Source organism: Pan troglodytes, chromosome 2 (genome assembly GCF_028858775.2).
Source record: "Pan troglodytes isolate AG18354 chromosome 2, NHGRI_mPanTro3-v2.0_pri, whole genome shotgun sequence".
NCBI classification, from domain to species: domain Eukaryota; kingdom Metazoa; phylum Chordata; class Mammalia; order Primates; family Hominidae; genus Pan; species Pan troglodytes.
In genome coordinates this window covers 127,925,939-127,945,477 of record NC_086015.1, presented here as the reverse complement: position 1 = coordinate 127,945,477, position 19,539 = coordinate 127,925,939, and the positions used below count along the sequence as shown (strand labels likewise).

Here is a 19,539-nt window from a genome sequence, read left to right as displayed (position 1 = left end):
TTTGGATCATTTGAAAGAGTCCAGATCCTAGTACTGGCATGAAAAGGTGACACATCCGAGGGTGGGCCTGTATGTGTGTACATGCATGTACCTGTGTGTGCACTCCTGTGAGCACGTATGGCCATGTAGTACAGATCTCAGGACAGGCAGGAAGAGGTGGTATACCCAAAGGTGGTTGTGTGTGTGTGTGTGTGTGTGTGTGTGTGTGTGTGTGTGTGTGTGTGTGTGTGTCTATATACAGGCATATGTGTTTTCTGAGTCTTCAGGTTTACTTCATTACTACTTACGTTTTGCATTCAACTTCAAGCTCTATTTCTGCTTGGTTAGACTTCTGAGCTAACCAAGTCAGCAGAGATCAGCCACTAGCTTAAAATCGCATACCCCTTTCCCATGCCAAGCTCAGTGTGAAGAAAACCCCAGCAGGGGAAAAAATAAAGAAATATATACAAAGTGGCAACTCTACTTCACTCCAGTTCACACCACCCATGAGGGAGCTCCTGCAAGGGCCACAAAGAGCTACACCCTCTGTGTAACCACAAATTTTCTTCTAGGAAGTTTCAGGGTATTACAGAAATTTAAAGTTAGCAATCATCTCTCATTTAAAAGGGGTAAGGTTGGCTAGTAATGTGGCTTATGTAGGCTCTCACACTGTTGGGAGCAGAGGAGGGATTTGAACTGATTGGTCAAACTCTCATTTATCTCTAGTTAACACTAGAGAAGCTGTGAAAAGTGGAAAAACACATATCATTTCTAGCCGGTCCTGGTTCCTTAGACACAGAGGATGTGCCTATCTCAGACTTTTGCCCAAATTAGTACCAGGTGGTAGTGATGGCCACAAGACATATATCCTGTGTCCTATAAGTGAAATCTCTTCTATCAGAAAGATGGAGCTTCTTTTTCATACCCTATCTGTTGTGCTTGTGTATTCAGCTTCAGGAAAATTCTAAAGTGTTTCTGAAAACTACAAAGTTGGAATACCTATAAAATGTGATCTGGGTTCATAACTCAACATGAACCTAGACCCAAGGAAGCTCAGAGGTCGTGGAGTCCCCTTACACAGCCCTGCAAGGAACCAAGCCCAGCACCCACCATTCAAAAAGTCTCGCTGTGTTTCTAAGACTTGATTGATGTCCTGCACCCAGGCCTGCTGGATGTCAGCGTTGGCGGCTTGCAGAACGACCCTCTCAGAAGTCTCTCTGTTCATGAGTGCAAACTTGCAGGGATCATTGTCCACATTCTCCTCCAGGACCAAGTAATTCATCTGGAAGAAAACAAGTTGATCCTTTTTACATTTAAGAGATTTTTTAAAAATCAGCAACATATTACTCTTCCTCAAAGTTTCTATTTCAGGACAAGCTTCCAAATTTTGCCCTGGATCTAGCAGGACAGTACTTAGGTTTTTGTCTCTGGGTGAGTGACACGATCCCAGGGAACCTGCAGGATCATGCCAGAGACTGGCTCAGCCTGTCACTTCAGCTCACAGATAATCACTGTCGTTCAGTCTCCATGACCGAATGTTATTAGGCTGAAAGATCTTCACGGTTCTGGATGTCACAAATCCAGTGCCTCGTCTTAGGGAAGCAGCTCCCAAGAACTGGGCTCTTCCTTGCCTCTTCTCATCACCATTGGGATCCTCACCTTGATGCTCCTTTTGAACATGTAGCCAGGGGTGAGGGATCCCTTCCTGAGCAGTTCACTGAAGATGACAATCTGCTCGAAGAGGAACACGCGCCTCTCTTTGGTCCGGGACTGCATGCCCGCATCCAGCTCGATCACATAGAATGTGTCCTGCTGCAGCAGCTTCCCCTGAGCAGTCAGGGTGCCCTGAAGGAAAGACAGGCTGGGGTGAAGTGAATGAAAAATGGAGAGAGAGCCACTGCCCTCTGGGTCCACAGAACCTCCCCATCTGGGGATACGGGCAACAGATTTGACAACAAAAGCCTCAGGGCTCTAGGAAGAGACTGAATTAGGACCCACCCACTCATCCAGGGGCCGACCTTGGCCACTTTCCTGTTCACACTAGGGCCCTGGAGGGAAAGGGAAAGCAAGCTGCGGAACCACTGAGAAACAGCTCCAGGCAAATGCCAGAAGGCAGGAAGGTAATATCATTAGCAGAAAAGCCATAATCCTGGCCCTTCTTGTTTTTTATTGAAAAGACAATAGAAAGTAGGTGACACTTGGAGCTGCAAGTGGCCTTTCCATCCTCAGAGCTCTGAGAACGGTGCCTGCCTGGTTCCTTTGCAGTATGGGCCAAGGACCAAGGGCATTCTCATGGCCACCAACCTTGAACTCACCTGTAGACAAGGGAAGTGATGAAGGCAGGACCACAGATACTCTGATAAGTCACTCCCCTCTCTTCTTCAATTATTTTAGGATGGAGAAATTCTGAAATCTTAGTTTCTAGTTATAGGCCAACAGGTAAAGTTGGGGGTACTATAGATAGGTCTCCATATTTTATAAGCTGGTAGATACTTTTCTGGGTTCTGTGATTCTTCTAAAAATGACTCCAGGGTGGGTGCGGTGCTCATGCCTGTAATCCCAGAACTTTGGGAGGCCAAGCCAGGTGGATTACCTGAGGTCAGGAGTTCAAGACCAGCCTGCCCAACATGGCGAAACCTCATCTCTACTAAAAATATAAAAATTAGCCAGGGGTGGTGGCGTGTGCCTGTAGTCCCAGCTACTTAGGAGGCTGAGGCACGAGGATCACTTGAACCTGGGAGGCGGAGGTTGTGGTGAGCCAAAACTGCACCACTGCACTCCAACCTGGGCAACAGAGTGAGATTCTGTATCTAAATAAATAAATACATGAATAAATTTTTAAAAATTAATAAAATAAAAAAATAAAAATGATTCCAGCTACTAGGCCACCTGACACCTAGCTGAGGAGGTAGAACCTATTTGGTTTGCCAGTTTCTAATGAGATTTTCAGAGACATCTTCACAGCTTCAAAGGGAATATGGCCCAACCCAGAAAGTCTTCCCAGACTCTGTCAGAGCACCTTGCACTTCTATTGCTTTGCAACAAGATGACCCTGACATCAGAGAGAGCAATCAGAGGGCCTCCTCTGAAATTCAGGTGTTCTTTCTCAGGCGACAACTCTACCCTTTGGCACAAATGTGGCCATTCCCTTCATGTGATGCCTTATTCCAAACACTATCCAGCAGAGGGGTCATTTTTATTTTGTGTTCCTGAGAAGTGCCTGCCCTCTGCTTGGATCATGGCTCCTTACTGCCAATGTTAGCAGCCAAACAGGCTTATCTCTACTCTGGTCTAAAGTTAATATTAAGCCAGTGACCAGCTAGCCAGGAAAGCTCTATTAATATTACACAAGAACCTATCATGGGTTATAGCTCGGCCAGCACCAAAGGGAAAGCCAGAGGATCTGAAAGTTTGGGGGAATTTAAAAGAGGAGGCTCTAACTTCTCTCAAGCCCAAAGCTATGGGCTGAGGGAATAGACACATGCTCACTGTTCTTCCCAGTTAGCTGAAGGAATGCAAAAAGCAGGTTCTGGTGGCTTGACAAAAACAAGAGACAGCAGTGCTTAACTTAAAAGCTTGATTCTGGGCTGGGTGCAGTGGCTCACGCCTGTAATCCTAGCACTTTGGGAGGCCGAGGCCGGCGGATCACCAGGTCAGGAGATCGAGACCAGCCTGGCCAGCATGGTAAAACCCCATCTCTACTAAAAATACAAAAATTAGCCGGGCGTGGTGGTGCCTGCCTGTAATCCCAGCTACTTGGGAGGCTGAGACAGGAGAATCGCCTGAACCCAGGAGGCGGAGGTTGCAGTGAGCTGAGATCATGCCACTGTACTCCAGCCTGGGCGACAGAGCAAGACTCCATCTCAAAAAAAAAAAAAAGCTTGATTCTGTGCTTGCGGGTGCCCTTATATGCGCACACAGACACACACACACACACACACACACACACTCACATGTACAACACAGCTCCTGTGAAGTTTAACTTGGGATAGACAGCACAATCAGACACCACTCCTCCTGAGTGGTCACTTCCTCCAGAGACCCAGAGAAGCACAGTTAGACTCCTGTTCAGAAAACATGGGGTCTTCAAGGTTGAAGAGCAAAAGGGATCTCTTGGTTTGTCCAGTATAGCCTCAGACCTGATGTAATGGCAAGGGAAAATGTATAAAACTCCACCCAGTATGACGGAAGAAAAATGGTTAAGAACCCAGTGTGTGTCTGCCGAGTAACCCTGCTTACACTAATGTCTCCAGCCTGCTTTGGAAGACCAAGAGCCTATGAAAAATGCACAGCAAAGAAAACCAGCCACATAGTTCCTGTCACAGCAAAGCATGAAAAGCAGACAGGGACACATGGGATGGGCTGAAAGGGCAAGGAGGAGAAGAGAATTTGGCTCAAGAATGTCATGAATCCAATGCATGAAAGCTAACTTAAATATACTATCCCGTAAATTACTCATACAGTGGTATGAGTATGAGTCAACTATATCTCTGTCTTGTATCTATTTCATTCTAGTTTAGCCATAAAAAAAAAAGCCATTTATTTCTGAATTATCTCAAATTCTAGTAATCCCTTCGCCCCAAAAAGGAATAATGAAAGCTTAGGTTTCAGACTGCTGGGAAATAAAAGATCCACATCTTTCTCTAAGGGGATCAACAACTACTAGGTACCAATCAATAATTGTGTCAGTTCCAATTTTATCATATTAATCTTAAAAACATATTGTGTGTGGTTAATTTATTAGGTTTGGATATACATTAATAACAGTCAGTTATTAAGTTTAAATTAGAAAGTCAATTTCCTCTTCAAAGGTTCTCTGTTATGGGCTGAATTGTGTTTTCTCTCCTTCCATGCCCCCATCAATTCCTATGTTGAAGTCCTAGCCCCTAAAATCCCAGAATGTCAGCACATGACCTTATTGGGAAATGGGGTCTTTACAGAGGCAATCAAGTTAAAGTCAAGTGGTCATGCCAGTAAGCCCTAATAGAATATGACTGATGTCCTTATTTAAAAAAAGGAAACGGCCCAGTGTGGTGGCTCACGCCTATAATCCCAGCACTTTGGGAGGCCGAGGAGGGCGGATCACCTGAGGTCGGGAGTTCGAGACTAGCCTGACCAACATGGAGAAACCCCGTCTCTACTAAAAATACAAAAAATTAGCCGGGTGTGGTGGCACATGCCTGTAATCCCAGCTACTCAGGAGACTGAGGCAGGAGAATCGCTTGAACCCAGGAGGAGGAGGTTTTGTCGCCACTGCACTCCAGCCTGGGCAACAAGAGCAAAAACTCTGTTTAAAAAAAAAAGGAAACTTGGCCACAGAGATAACACAGAGGGAAGGGAATGTGAAGATACAGGGAGAATGCCATGTGAACATAAAGACAGCCATCTACAAGCCAAAGAGAAAGGCCTGGGGCAGACCCCTCCCTCACAGCTCTCAGGAGGTACCTGACAGTACCTTGATTTCAGACCTCTAGCCTCTAGAAATGTGAGACAATAAATCTCTGTTGTTTAAGCTGCCCAATTTATGGTACTTTGTTTTGGCAGCCCTAGTAAACTTGTATGTTCACTTAAACCAAAATCTTTGGGACACAGCCATTTCCCTGCAGACTTGATTCCCCTCTTCAAATAACAGAACTTTGTACTGTAATGTTTTAGAGTTTTAACTATTCATTTAACTAAAAAGCCAGAACCACCTTCTCAAAAAACAGGTGTTCCATTCTCCTGCCTAATTCCACTTCTATCACATAGCCCTGCTGTCACTCACAGTCCCTGCTTTATCAATCAAGAAGGGAAAGGAAGAGGTCACTATCAGGTCTAAACACTCATAAAGAACTCTGGGTCTTTCCTAGCCTGGCACCATGGCAAAACCCCATCTTTATAATATAAAAAATATTTAAAAATAAGCCAGGTATGGTGGTGTGTGACTGGAGTCCAGCTTCTCAGGAGGCTGAGGTGGGAGGGCTGCTTGAGCCCAGGAGGCTGAGGCTGCAGTAAGCCAGGATTGCACCACTCTGCACTCCAGCCTGGGTGACAGGGCAAGACCCTGTCTCAAAAAAAAAAAAAAAAAAAAAAAAAAAAAGAATTCTGGGTCTTTCCAATCTCCTTGGAATTCTGATTTTGGTTTGGTCAAATGCTCTGTAACTTCTTATGACCTCCCTACTGCTGGACTTCCTACAGAGATGCATCTTCCAGGACTGTGAACCAGAGGGGCCCGGGTAGGAAGGCATAGTGGTGAGTGAAGGAGGCACAGGCAGGACACAAGGCTTCAGGGGGAGGAAGCCGCAACAGTCTGGACTCCTACTGTCCTGGAGAGAGTGGGCTTAGACGCATTCTTAAAGACTCACCTCAAAGCCCTGCAGACGTCCTAGATTCATCATGTCATTGCAGCGTTTGGGAACAAGGCACATTAACTCCACTGCTTTCTGTGGGATAGAACAACTGTTACTCAGGAGGGGGAACAGCACTCAGGCAGGAAGCTCTTGGTAATTCAGTGCTGGAAAACAGGGACTTCATCTCTGGTGGCTCCTTTATTCTAGGAAGGGATGCTGGTTCTGGCTGTCCACTCTCAGAGAGTGTGGGGCTTTCTGTTCTAGAGGGAGGGTGTTGGTCCTCAGCACAGGGGCTCCATGTCAGTCACTGAGCATATGTTGGGGGAATATTACTCAGCCCCTCCTTTCCCTACCTTCCTGTTTTTGTTCATCCATTCCCTTGCCTTCTCAGATTTTCTTTCTTCTCTCTGTTGCTTCCTGGCTGCCCAGGCAACAGCTTAGCCTGGCTTGTGAAACACTAGAGGTTTTCAACTAAAATAATCTGTCAGAATGGTCTGTAACCTCCCTGGCTTAAAATAATCCCATAGTGACATTGTCTCAAAGGACTTCACTTGGAAGTAGTCTGCAGGGTTTGGACAGGGAGGTGAAAATGGAATACTTTACATGTTTGACTCAAATAATACTTGCCTTCACGAATAAAATTGCATACTGAGGCTTTTGTGCAACTTACATCTAATCTCTGAAGGATATTAAGGGGTTACCCTTTTCCCACTATGTGTCACCAGGAGCCAAAAGAACACCAGTGGGGCTAAGCTCTAGTGCACCCCAGGACAGATTTCTTGAGTTCTAGGAAACACTGTGTTAACACTTGCCATTCCTCAAGCAGGTACAAAGCTGTTTACAAGAGCCTTTTACTGTCTGAGAGGGGTCCACCTGGATCCACGGTCCTCCTGAGACAATCTTTTCCCCTCTAGAGAAAGATATCCAATATGGTCCCTAAGAACAGCAAGCATTACAAGCAGAAAACTCACCTCGATATCTGAACACTCCAAACCAGCCTTCTCACTGTATCTCAGGAAGTCCTAACAAGTAGGGGAAGCAGGGAAGAGTGTGGGAAGGGGTAAAATTAGTAAAATAGCTGGGAAAAAACTTATCATAAAAATACAATAACACCCTGGAGACTTTCCTTCCCAGCAGAAGTGGCAATGGTTTAGAGTAGCTGAGAAATGAAATTATGAGTCATGTAAGATGTAATAACATAGAGAGAACTCCCAGAATATTCAAAATTTCTTTTCTTTCTTTCTTTCTTTCTTTCTTTTTTTTTTTTTTTTTTTGAGACAGAGTCTCATTCTGTTGCCCAGGCTGGAGTGCAGTGGTGCAATTTTGGCTCACCGTAACCTGTGCCTCCTAGGTTCAAGCGATTCTCCTGCCTCAGCCTCCTGAGTAGTTGGGATTACAGGCAAGTGCCACCACGCTCAGCTAATTTTTGTATTTTCGGTAGAGATGTGTTTCACCATGTTGGCCAGGTTGGTCTCAAACTCCTGACCTCAGGTGATCCACCTGCCTCGGTCTCCCAAAGTTCTGGGATTACAGGCGTGAGTGACTGCACCCAGCCTCAAAATTTCAAAGCTATGGGAGAAGGAAGAGTGAGAGGGAGGGAAGACAAAGGAAAGGGGGATTATGACAAGAAAGGAGAGAAAGGAAAGTTAAGTCTCTCTTTTCTATTTAGCTTCCTAGTTCCATAAGATGAATCAAGTTAAGCCATTGTTTAAAATATAATTAGGCCGGGCACAGTGGCTCATGCCTGTAATCTCAACACTTTGGGAGGCCGAGGTGGGAGGGCTGCTTGAGGCCAGGAGTTTGAGACCAGCCTGAGCAACATAGTGAGACCCTGTCTCTACAAAAAAAATAAAAAATTAGCCAGGCATGATGACATGCATCTGTTGTCCTAGCTACTTGGGAGGCTGAGAAGGGAGAATCGCTTGAGCTCAGGCATTTGAGGCTGCAGTGAGCTATGACTGTGCCACTGCACTGCAGCCTGGGTGACAGAGTGAGACCCTGCCTCAAATATATACATATATATTATACTTTATAATATATATTGATTATATATAAAATATATTGATTTTATATAATATATTTATTTTATATATATATATAAAATCAAATTTTAGGTATTACTAATCTAAGATTTCTAAAGCCTTGCCTTTCCCTTTCTTTCTCCCTTGTAGTTCACTCTGATATTATATTCTTCTTATTTTTTAAAGGTATCAAGTCAATGATTGAGACAAAGTAAGAATGTGAATTGAAAAAATAAAATCAAGTAACAACCCACCTTAAGGGCAGGAAGAACAGCCATGCAGTTTATTTGGGAGCAAAGCTGACAGAGTAACCAGCAGTCAGATAAAAGTTCCCATGTCCCTACCACCCCTCCCACAGTTCACAGTCCTTTGGGACAGTGTGGTGGAGACAGAACCCCTAGCTCTACTGCTAACCTGCTCTGAGCCTGATGGATCCTTCTCCAGCCCTCACCCAGGCTCCCAGCTTCTTACCTTGAGGAGCAACTGGTATTTTGTTATTCTCTGAATGGGCTTGATGAGGAAGTCACTCAGTGTCAGCCTCTGATTTATCTCCTGTTTTACCTCCTGAAACACAGGCAGCAATATTAGAAGAAAAAGGAACTGAAGAACTGGGGTGCTCTGAATAAGGGTTCAAAGGCATGGAAGACAGGTCTACATGTTTTCCAATGAAGTTGAAGAATCTTTAAGTAATGTGAGAGGTAAAATTGCCTAGAGGACTGTTCACTTGTTATGAACAACACATAACACACATCACCACTGGCTTCCTGCCTTCCTCCCATGCTTTTACAGTGAGTACTTCCACACCTTGGTCTTCATCCCAGTCCTGGGAGAAAAGCTGGAGGGGCCTTATTCTCTCCACCGCTTCAGGGCAAAGGCAGGGAAAAGGGGCTTCTTCTAGGACACACAAGCCTATGGACCCAGGCCCTAAACTTAGATCTCCAAACACTCAGCTGAGCGCTTTTTCTAAGTGATGATGCTGCCTTTCTCCCAGCAAAATAAATCCTTCTGGGCTAGACCAAGCAGACTAGGAAGTGGCTGCAAACCCTTCAACCAACAGAAGGCTCCTCAGTAAGTGGTCCCTGGGGGACTGGTGGGTACAGTCTGCTCCAGGGTCACTTAAGAAGAACTGGAGCTTCTCAAACCGTCTCTGTGTTCAGGCTTATTCTGCAAATGGGGGCTTCTCAAATCAGAACCCAGACTGGGCCACCTCAGCTCCTCTCAAGTGAAGGTGCTCATGAGAATTTAGCTAAGAAGCTGCTTTCTCTGTTGAGGCAGCTATTCCTGCCATGAATGGGTCAACAGTGCTGTGTGGGGGTCACATATGGATGGATGACGTCTGGTATTTCTGAAAGTGGCTGTTTTGGCCTGAGTTTTCCTCCCACCCCAGTTCAGCAAAGCCTGCACAGCTTACCTCAAAGTAGGCGTCATACTCAGCAACGATGTACTCTGAGCGCGGCTTATTCTGACAATACCACACGTAGATGTGCAGCTTCCGCTCCTGAAAGAGTAGAGAGAGACATGTGGACAGTCAGGCATCTTGTGTCTTTTGTTCAATCTCAAAGTGCTGTGCTGGCCTCCACGTGGAGAAAGGACAAAGGCACACTTGGGGACGAACCAAGGCAGCTGAATATCAGGGATATAAATGTGGTGGGCAAGAGCCACTTTCCAAATCGCCAAGGTGGTCAAAAAAACAAACAAAAAAACTTAGAGAGGGCTGAGAAGAAGGTCAGTCAAGGAAGAGCAGAAGAGAAGAAATTTTATTTACTTTTTTTTCTGAGACAGGGTCTCGCTCTGTCACCCAGGCTGGAGTGCAGGGTGGGGCCATCATGGCTCACTGCAGTCTTCACCTCCCAGGCTCAAGCGATCCTCCTGCCTCAGCCCCCCAAGTGGCTAGGACTATAGGCATGTGCCACCAGCCTTGGTTAATTTTTAAATTCTTCGTAGAGATGGGGGCCTCACTATGTTGCCCAGGCTGGTCTCAATTCCTGGGGTCAGGCCACCCTCCCACCTTGGCCTCCTAAAGTGTTGGAATTACAGGTGTGAGCCACTGTGCCTGGCCAGGATTTTAAAATGAACATAAATGAGCCTAGTGAAGGAGTTGGGGAGGAGGTGATGGGAGACACTCACATGCTTAATAAAGAGCTGTGCCAATCTGTCTTGCTCCTGGATACACTTTTCCAGTTCCGCCAGGAAAAAACTAAAAGGAGAAAGGGGATAAGAGAAGGAAGCCACATTATTCAGAACTGTATTATTTCTCAATAATAAGATGAATTACAGAAGACTCTCCCCTAAGCCCTACTCCTTGAGTCAGATGCAGGAAGAGGACTCAAGTCCTGGATTCCCAGGACACTGGATCCTCGGGGCAGCATTAACACTTACTCCTTATGCCAGTCATAAATCTGATGAATATTTCCAAACACGATTTTGTCCTTTCCTCGCATATCCTCAGGGACACCCTTTTCTTCTATTCTCTTCATGAAGCCCTGCAGCAGCAAAGGCAATGGTTAGTAGCATATTTTCACAGGAAAGCTTTCTGGGCCATGCCACACACCACAGCACCCCTGCAAGCCCACACTCTCTGCATGAGTTTGCGGACAAATGCTTCTGTGGTTTCAACCAGGTCTTTTACCCCCGGTGCAGAGCAATAGAGAAAACTTTTATGAGTTTCAGGATCCCCTTCTTTGTCTCCAGTCCCCTTAAGAAAGCAGAGCACAGAAGAAAACAATAAGCTGTCCCTCTTCCTTCTCCCAATCCAAGTTAATCAGGTCTATAAAGGCTCAGAACTAGATACATCTGGCCTAGAAATAAGTCTTAATATGTTAATACTTTATAGTCTATAAAATGTGATCATAGAGAATTTCATTTCTGTTTTAAAATCAGGTTTTGAGGTTGGACAGGTAGCATTATCCCCATCTGACAGACAAGAAAACCCAGGCACCTGGGTGTTGGATGATGACTTGTCCATAATCGCACCACTGATGTCTGAGTTCCCTGCATTTCAGCCTCCCAGTCTTCAGATTCCCTCGTCCTCTACTCCTGGGCTGGACTGCATATGGAAGCTGTTGTACCTCTTCCACCCCCCAGCCCCACAAAAAGACAAGAATAACTTTCCGTAAGTTAAAATTCAGGTTTTCTATATGGCTGGTTAATCTGTTTATCCAAGATTCAGAATAAGCAAATACAAAACCCTAAGTCAGCAGATTTCACAGGATGGGAACTCAGGCCAAATGTAAGGAACCAGCAGGCAATGTAAGCTTTAGGCATAGAATTTTTATTTTTTTGTTTTATTTTTACTTTTATTTTTTGAGATGGAGTCTCGCTCTGTCGCCCAGGCTGGAGTGCGGTGGCGCGATCTCAGCTCACTGCAAGCTCCGCCTCCCAGGTTCACACCATTCTCCTGCCTCGGCCTCCTGAGTAGCTGGGACTACAGGTGCCCACCACCACGCCCGGCTAATTTTTTAATATTTTTAGTAGATACGGGGTTTCACTGTGTTAGCCAGGACGGTCTTGATCTCCTGACCTCGTGATCCACCCGTCTCGGCCTCCCAAAGTGCTGGGATTACAGGCATGAGCCACCGCACCCGGCTGAGAACTTTTAGACTTCATGTTCTTTCAAGATGATTAACAATAGGGCTCTAAGCCATTCAAGTTACCCATTTACTTTCTCAGGCTTTTTTTTTTCATCCAAGCATCTAAGTCCCTCTTAAGTGAATCCCTACAGAGCTAGATTTGTTTAATTTACTACCAAGTTGACTCTTAACTGTGGACCTGTCAACCTTGCTCATTGGTGGGTTTTTCTTTTATCTGTCTTTTTGCTAGCTATAACACTTACCCTTAAAATCTATGGAAATGTATAAGCCCTAAGATCCCACTAAGAATGAACTGTTTTATGCCTATGTGGCTCATAGCTCTGAAGAATATATGTCCACATAGCTAAACATCAAAGAAAAGCTCTTAAGACAATAGCTTGGTCACCTAAAACAAAGTGGAATGAGTTCCACTCTAACCAAGAGGCTCCCCCAAATGCTATAACATTCAGGCCACTACTTCCCTCTAAATATCTTATTTTAAGGGGAAAAGAAAAATATTGCCTACATATTCTACTTATTACCATTTTTATTTTCATTTCTGCAAGTGCTCAGACAGTAAAGTACATGTAACCATCAGATTAAAACACCTTGGCCTAGGTAGGGTCCAACGTGCTCCTGGTTGGGTGACCACAGACCCACCTGGAACCCTCTACTTACCTCCACCACAATGCCCAGATCCTTGACGTAGTCTTTCTCTGTCTGTACCAGCTCATTCAGGACAAACCTGAGCAGGAGATTAAGAACAGTGAGTGTTCCTCTTCATTGTTAAGCCAAAAATCTTCACTTAAGTTTACAGAAAAGTTACTTTGGCACCTTTATGATAAGACCCCTTAAAACACCCACACTTATCTCCTGGGAAAGATGCTTACGGATGCTTTCCCTAGAGGAGGCCCTACTGAAGGGCTGAGGACACCAAGGCCAGAAAGGACTTCCCCAGGTGACATACAATAGTCACACGAAAAATGACGCTCAGTACCTCACATTCTTCTTTCTATTCTTCATATGTTTCTCCCTCACCTACAACTGAACGATTGTATAGACAGAGGGCAGAAAGATTGACAACCATTTTGGCAAAACTGTGTTCTGAAAGCTTTGAGGCTGGGCAGGGGTTAAGATGAGACTTTTCTTCCTTCATTTCAGCTCCATTCTTCACTTAACAAGAAGAGAAAGACATTTATTTGATTACCAACCTGTAAGTCCTCCAAGACAAGGATAGATATCAAGTGAAGTTTTTAAGATATGGAAGCTGCAATTATTCAGATAGGTATCATGGTAACTGGCCTGGAAAACCCCCAGTCAAGGCCAGAAAGATGGACTGCAGACATTCCAAAATCACACGTTTAATGCAGCACTACCTTCTCCAGGATGCAGGATTTAACAATTACAAGGACATTTGCTCTCTTGGTTTCTTTCTTGTTAATTCTTTCTACCATTTACTATGTGCCACTCCCTTCATCTGGGTTTTCCCATGCTTATAATAAGGTAGGTATTGTAAAACCTATTTTATATAAATGAAAATGCGGAGACAGAAAGATTAGGTAACCTGACCATGATTGCAAAGTGAGTAGCAGAGCCAGGATTTGAACCCAGTTGTGCAAGAGTCCAAAGACCATGCTCTTTCCCAGCAGCCCACTGCTTGGTAAACTACTCTGACTGGCTCTTGGGAGTCCTTGAAGCCTCAAACCCAAACACTCTTTCTGTCTTTTGTCCAGACACTAAAGAGCTTTACATAAAATGCTAAAGTTGTGCACAGGGGCAGGGTGGTGCTGTGCAACCTACTGGAGTCAAACTCTTCCAATCTGATTGGAATGAGTTTTGCCTGGGACCACACAATTGCATTTTGGGCCCAAGTAGCAGAAATGATAAAGTTCTGAGATGTCAAAGTGGGACCCCAGCACAAGGGTGGTAACCATTTTTAACCCAGGAAGCAATTCATCTGAAACTCTTGCTCCGTATAGCCCCAGAAGCCACCACATTCCTGGAGCCTGGGGCCTCTGGGCAATGGGGAGGAAGCAGAGGAACACATGCTTCTTTATCAGTGCACCCAGCACTTCCAACAGCTCCCTCTCCAGCACAGACAATCATGTGTTTTAGGCCACAGGAAGGAACTGGCAAGGCCAAATGAAAGCATTTAAATATATCTTTACCATGGCCCAAGTTACTGCCTGGTAGAAAGTGGCAAAAGAAAACCCACAGGAAAGTTAGAGTGGGAATATGGGGCTGGGAGGGCCCTCTGGAGATGAAGTCCAGCTCTCTGTCTACAGGCGATATTTTTATCCTAAGCTATTTGCTGACAGATGAGGGCTATCTTTGGCTTCTCAGCCTTTAGAGAAGGGAACTGTATTAGGTGCTGCTAGTGGACCTGTCATCTCTTCCCTTGAAGGGTTAATGAAGGAGACCATGATGTATTAAAAGACATTCTGAAAAGTGACATCAAGGATTTAAACTGCAGGCATTGCAAGGCAGTGCACAATTAATTGCCAAATGAACTGACAACAAGGTATGTTTTTCATGATAAGTTCTTATTAATAGAAGTTATTTACAAACAAATGTTATTCTTTGGTCCAACTAAAATTATTTCAGCTACTGGTTAGAACCACTTCTAACCTCCTTTCACAGGGATAGGGAATGGCTGGTCTTCCACAGAAAATCTCTTAGATTCATTGCACTGGCTGTTCTCTCTCTTGAGAACACTTTTTCTCCATGGCTAATTTACCTCCCCCGGTCTTTGTGCAAATGCCAGGGCCATTTAAAATTGCAGCATGGCCTCATTTATTCTCTGGATCTCCCTTACACTGCTCTATTTTTTTTTCTTTTTCTTGTTTCCAACATAATACATAATTTATTTTGTTTATTGTCTGATTTCTCCCACTAGAATTTAAACTTGCCATGAGAGCAAAGACTTATGTTGTTATTATTTGTCTTATTCACTGATGTATCCCACTGATGGTACATACTGGTGTTAGACCAGTATTTGTTGAATGAATGACTAAAACTTGAAGACAAGTAACTCCATTCTCAACTTTTTTCTTCTCCTGGACAAATGACTATTTGTGTTCATCTTTTCTCCACGGAGCTCTCATTTAACCCTTTGACGCCCTACTGCCATCTTCTGGATTGAGTCTTGGTTCACTACACCCCTCAGCCTCTGGCCTCACATATGGTTTACAGTGAAACACCTATACACCACCCTTTCATCAAGACCATAAAGTACAGCAGGAGAGAATAAGGATGAGATATAGTAAGAGGTATGAGATACTCTAACAGCTGCATTTTCAAGATAGCTCAGGATGTGAAGAGGTGTGGATTTTGGCAAGAATGAGAAGAGGGAGAAGAGATGCGTAAAGTGGGCAAAAGAGACAGCAAACTTCTGTGGCCTGTTGAATCTGGGCAATGGCTTAAATGACTGCTCAAAGGCCGGTTCAAGCTACATGCTAAGAGTAGTGACTGGCGGCTGGGTGTGGTGGCTCACGCCTGTAATCCCAGCACTTTGGGAGGCTGAGGCTGGCGGATCACGAGGTCAGGAGATCGAGACCATCCTGGCTAACACAGTGAAACCCCGTCTCTACTAAAAATACAAAAAATTAGCCAGATGCGGTGGCGGGTGCCTGTAGTCCCAGCTACTTTGGGAGGCTAAGGCAGGAGAATGGTGTGAACCCGGGAGGCAGAGCTTGCAGTGAGCCGAGATAGTGCCACTGCACTCTGGCCTGGGCAAAAGAGACTCCATCTCAAAAAAAAAAAAAAAAAAAAAAAGAGTAGTGACTGGCTTTTCCCAGGGTCACCTGCCACCTCAGAGGTCACCTTTCTGACTTAAGCTTTGCTTTGACTTGACAAAGGACTAAGACATCAGCTCCAACTTGGCCTCACCTGTGTAACAACAACCTGAGAAGCTAAGGAGACTCAGCTTTGTGCAAGTGCTAGGAAATTTCCCTTTGGGTATGGCATTTATCAACCTCTATTCCATTTACCAACTTCTTGGGGTTCCCCCTGAGTACTCACAAAGCTGAGGGGGTAAATACAGAATTTCAGGATTTACATGCTACTTGTTCATCTCCACTATGAAGTGATAGCCCTGCTTTCAAACCAGGCCTTCACTGTGATGTTCTCACTTTTGTTTCCTAGGAAACAGAAACTCATAAATAGACACTTTGTACATTTCTAGGTAACAGAAGGACCCGGCCTCACTTATTTTTGCTAGTTTTCATGTCTGTGGCTAGGCTAAAGGAGTGATGAATTTGAGAGAGAAAGGCAGGCTAATTAACAACAGGGAGGGACCCTTCACACCTGCCTTCCCAATTCTTACTACTGCTTATAATCTCTCACATGCTGAGCTATGTCTAAGACTCATCAGTAGCTCTGCTTCCAACACAGAGTCCAACCCTAAACAAGAAAACAAAAGTTGGCCAAGTGCAGTGGATCCTGCCTGTAATCCCAACACTTTGGGAGGCTGAGGCAGGAGGATTACTTGAGCCTAGGAGTCCCAGACCAGCCAGGGCAACCAAGCAAGACTCCATCTCTACAAAAAATAAAATAATTAGCCAGGCATGGTGGCGCACACCTGTAGTCCCAGCTAGTTGGGAGGCTGAGGTGAGAGGATCCCTTGAGCCCAGGAGGTCAAAGCTGCAGTGAGCTATGATCATACCACTGTACTTTAGTCTGGGTGACCAAGCAAGACCCTGTCTCAAAAAAAAAAAAAAAAAAAAAAAAAAAAGATAGAAAAGAAAAAGAAAATGAAAGTTTTGGAGGAGTTCTGCTTTTGCACTAGTGGTATGTGGTATATTCTTGATCAACTCAAATAACAGATTGACTTCATATCAACATAGGTAACTCTTGCATAACATGGGATTGTTCTGCATTATGAATTTTATTTTACCACTAACTATTCAAAGTGGAGAAGAAGTTCTCTTGGAACTAATCCCAGAAACAGATGCAAAATTAAAACCTTTGGAGAAGGAGTAGAGACAGGACCTGCTTGGTGGTACAACAGCTCCTTCCTCTATATATAACTTTCCTACATTTGGGGAAATGTTTTCTTAGGTGATCTCTATCAGACTATCTGCCACGGTCAGAGACTCTCTGATTCTATAGGCCCTCAGTAACAGTCTCATAGTTTCCTCAACTTTGCCATTTTCCTTTTATCACTGTTTTAAATTTCTAACAGACCTACAACCACACTTTGTCAGTAATAGCTGCTATCTCACAGAATATACTTTAGCCTAAACTTCAATCAAGTCAGTGCCAAAGTGGCTCAATGTTTATCAGTGCTATGCTGTACAGATCTGAGTCTTAGAATGAAAGATGTCAGCGGAAACAGCGTGGGGAACCCCTCTCGAATTTTCCCCAACCTTTGTCCATTGTCCACCGCACTCACATGTGCACCACAGGGAGGAACTGGGGAAGCCACTTACATCCTGCCTCTCAGGGCCTTGGCTTTCTGTTCTTCTTCTGGGTTTTTAGGAGGTGTGGGTGGGGCCATCCCCTCATTCAGGCAGCCTGCAGGGTCTTTCAAGCTCCCCCGGTATGAGCTTCCTTCTAGACTCTGAAAAGAGAGAATAAACAGGCTTAGAGAAGTGTACTTTGAAAAGTCATTTGGAATCCCTGTGTCCTCCCAGCCTAGCCACAGACAACATGGAAAATCAGTAGCCAAGGCTGTTCTCACCAAACCACAGTGAAGCACTAGCAGACCAGAGACTTTATCCTCCTGCAGCAGGGAGCCCAGAGCTGCCACCTTCTCAGGCAACCAGGATGTACTTGGCATCTATGTGCTGCCAATTTCCCAGACATAATGAAATTGTCAAAGTGACTATCTCTAGTTAAGAGCTCCAGAGGTAATGCTAACGATTGCAATTCTATACCAAATATGCAGTTACAAAAGAAAACAAGTGAAAAGGGTGAATATGGTACTCCAGAGGGAACTAAGGGTAAAAGAACCTAAATTTGAATCCCAGACCTGCTAGTCACTGAATGATTTATGTGAGATAGCTAAAATTGTTCCATGCTTCAGTTTTTCTCAGTTTTCAAATTAAATCTTCCCTCTCTACAGATTTCTAAGGAATAGGCCGAGATAATAGCTGTACAACCCCTTTGAGAAGTTAAAAATGTCCTATGATGATGGGGTTTTCCCCTGTCCCCATGGATGGAACTGTTAACGATAAAAATATTCAAAATGGAGTCAATCTTAACACTTTTACAAGTGTCCTGGAAGAAGGATTACACAGTGACATTTAGCATTTCATTATGCAAATTGGCAGAAGTAGGGTGGATAGACAGTGAGGCTGGAGAGTAAGGTCAAGTTGGGCAACTGTAAAACAAATAATGAGAGACTAATCTAAGGCTATTCTTTATTATTATTATTATTATTATTATTATTATTATTTTATTGTTGAGACAGGGTCTCACTATGTTGCCCAGGCTGGTCTTGAACTCCTGGGCTCAAGTGATCCTCCCGCTTCAGTCTCCCAAAGTGTTGGGGTTACAAGCATGAGCCAATGCACCCAGCCATAATATCTATCTATCTATCTATCTATCTATCTATCTATCTATCTATCTATCTATCTATTTTGAGACAGGGTCTCACTCTATTGCCCAGACTGGAGTACAGTGGTGCAATCATGGCTCGCTGCAGCCTTGACCTCCTAGGCTCAAGCAATCCTCTCACCTCAGCCTCCCAAATAACTGGGACAGTCATGCACCACCATATCCAGCTAATCTTTTTTGTTTGTTTGTTTGTTTTTTTAAGAGACTGGGTCTCATTACATTGCCCAGGCTGGTCTTGAACTCCTGGGCTCAAGTGATACTCCCACCTCAGCCTCTCAAAATGCTGGGATTACAGGTGTGAGACAGCGTGCCTGGCCCTAAACTGTTCTTACAAGATGCCTGCCTAAACCAGCTACTGCAGCTAACAGAAACAGTTTCATTTAGTAGTTTTTGAAAACATTAGCCCTAAGGTTAAAGTCACAAAGATTTTAAAAAATGCAGTCCAAAAAGGTAGGAAGTAAAGGCTTCAGCTTGGCCTTCAGTGAGCTGCACTTGGAGTATTGTCACGATGCTCTTAGTTGCTCTATTTTAACATAGGCTAAACAGGTAGAACAGAAAGGTCCAGAGAAATAAATCAAAAAGTAATGAGGTTCCTGATGGTCCATTTTATAAGAAAAGATGGAGAATATGAAGATTTGAATCTGAAAAACATAACACTAAGCAGAGATATCAAACCTTCCATTCCCCCACCCCCAAATTGACAAAATGTGCCAAGGGCTAAACATGAATTTGTTACCAACACTAGAAACTGGAACTAAGAGGACAGGGTCTTCAAACTCAAGAGAGAATTTCTTTTAACTTGAGATAAAAGTATTCACAGAACAAGTAATCAGCCATGGAAGTTGTTATATCCAGAGCAGCAGTATAGGCTAAAAATATGGAAAGGTCAAGAAGGGTTTAGCTCAATTTATAGATACAGGATCTGTAACCGGTTATTAAGGAAATGAGAGTGTCTGGTGCTGAGGCTTGACAACCAAGCACACAGGCAGGCATTCCAATGACATGTCTTCTGGTACCATCACCAGAGACAGGCTCCTGGGCAGATGGGCCCAGCTGGTGATTGATCTGATTACATGCCTTTTA

At 44.3% G+C, this 19,539-nt stretch overlaps 1 protein-coding gene across 27 annotated transcripts in view; it reads right to left on the bottom strand.

The window, feature by feature from the left end:
- The window catches only part of KALRN (kalirin RhoGEF kinase), a 690,517-nt gene that overhangs the window by 60,178 nt on the left and 610,800 nt on the right, over nt 1-19,539 (bottom strand). For all 27 annotated transcript variants that reach the window (XM_016941792.4, XM_016941780.4, XM_016941788.4 and 24 more), the window contains 10 exons: nt 17,328-17,458; nt 12,577-12,643; nt 10,709-10,812; nt 10,457-10,526; nt 9,741-9,827; nt 8,801-8,893; nt 7,280-7,330; nt 6,324-6,401; nt 1,639-1,824; nt 1,090-1,261 (listed from right to left, as the gene is read on the bottom strand). In XM_016941792.4, coding sequence (XP_016797281.2) covers nt 1,090-1,261; nt 1,639-1,824; nt 6,324-6,401; nt 7,280-7,330; nt 8,801-8,893; nt 9,741-9,827; nt 10,457-10,526; nt 10,709-10,812; nt 12,577-12,643; nt 17,328-17,458 — 1,039 coding nt within the window. The remainder of the gene's footprint in view (nt 1-1,089; nt 1,262-1,638; nt 1,825-6,323; nt 6,402-7,279; nt 7,331-8,800; nt 8,894-9,740; nt 9,828-10,456; nt 10,527-10,708; nt 10,813-12,576; nt 12,644-17,327; nt 17,459-19,539) is intronic.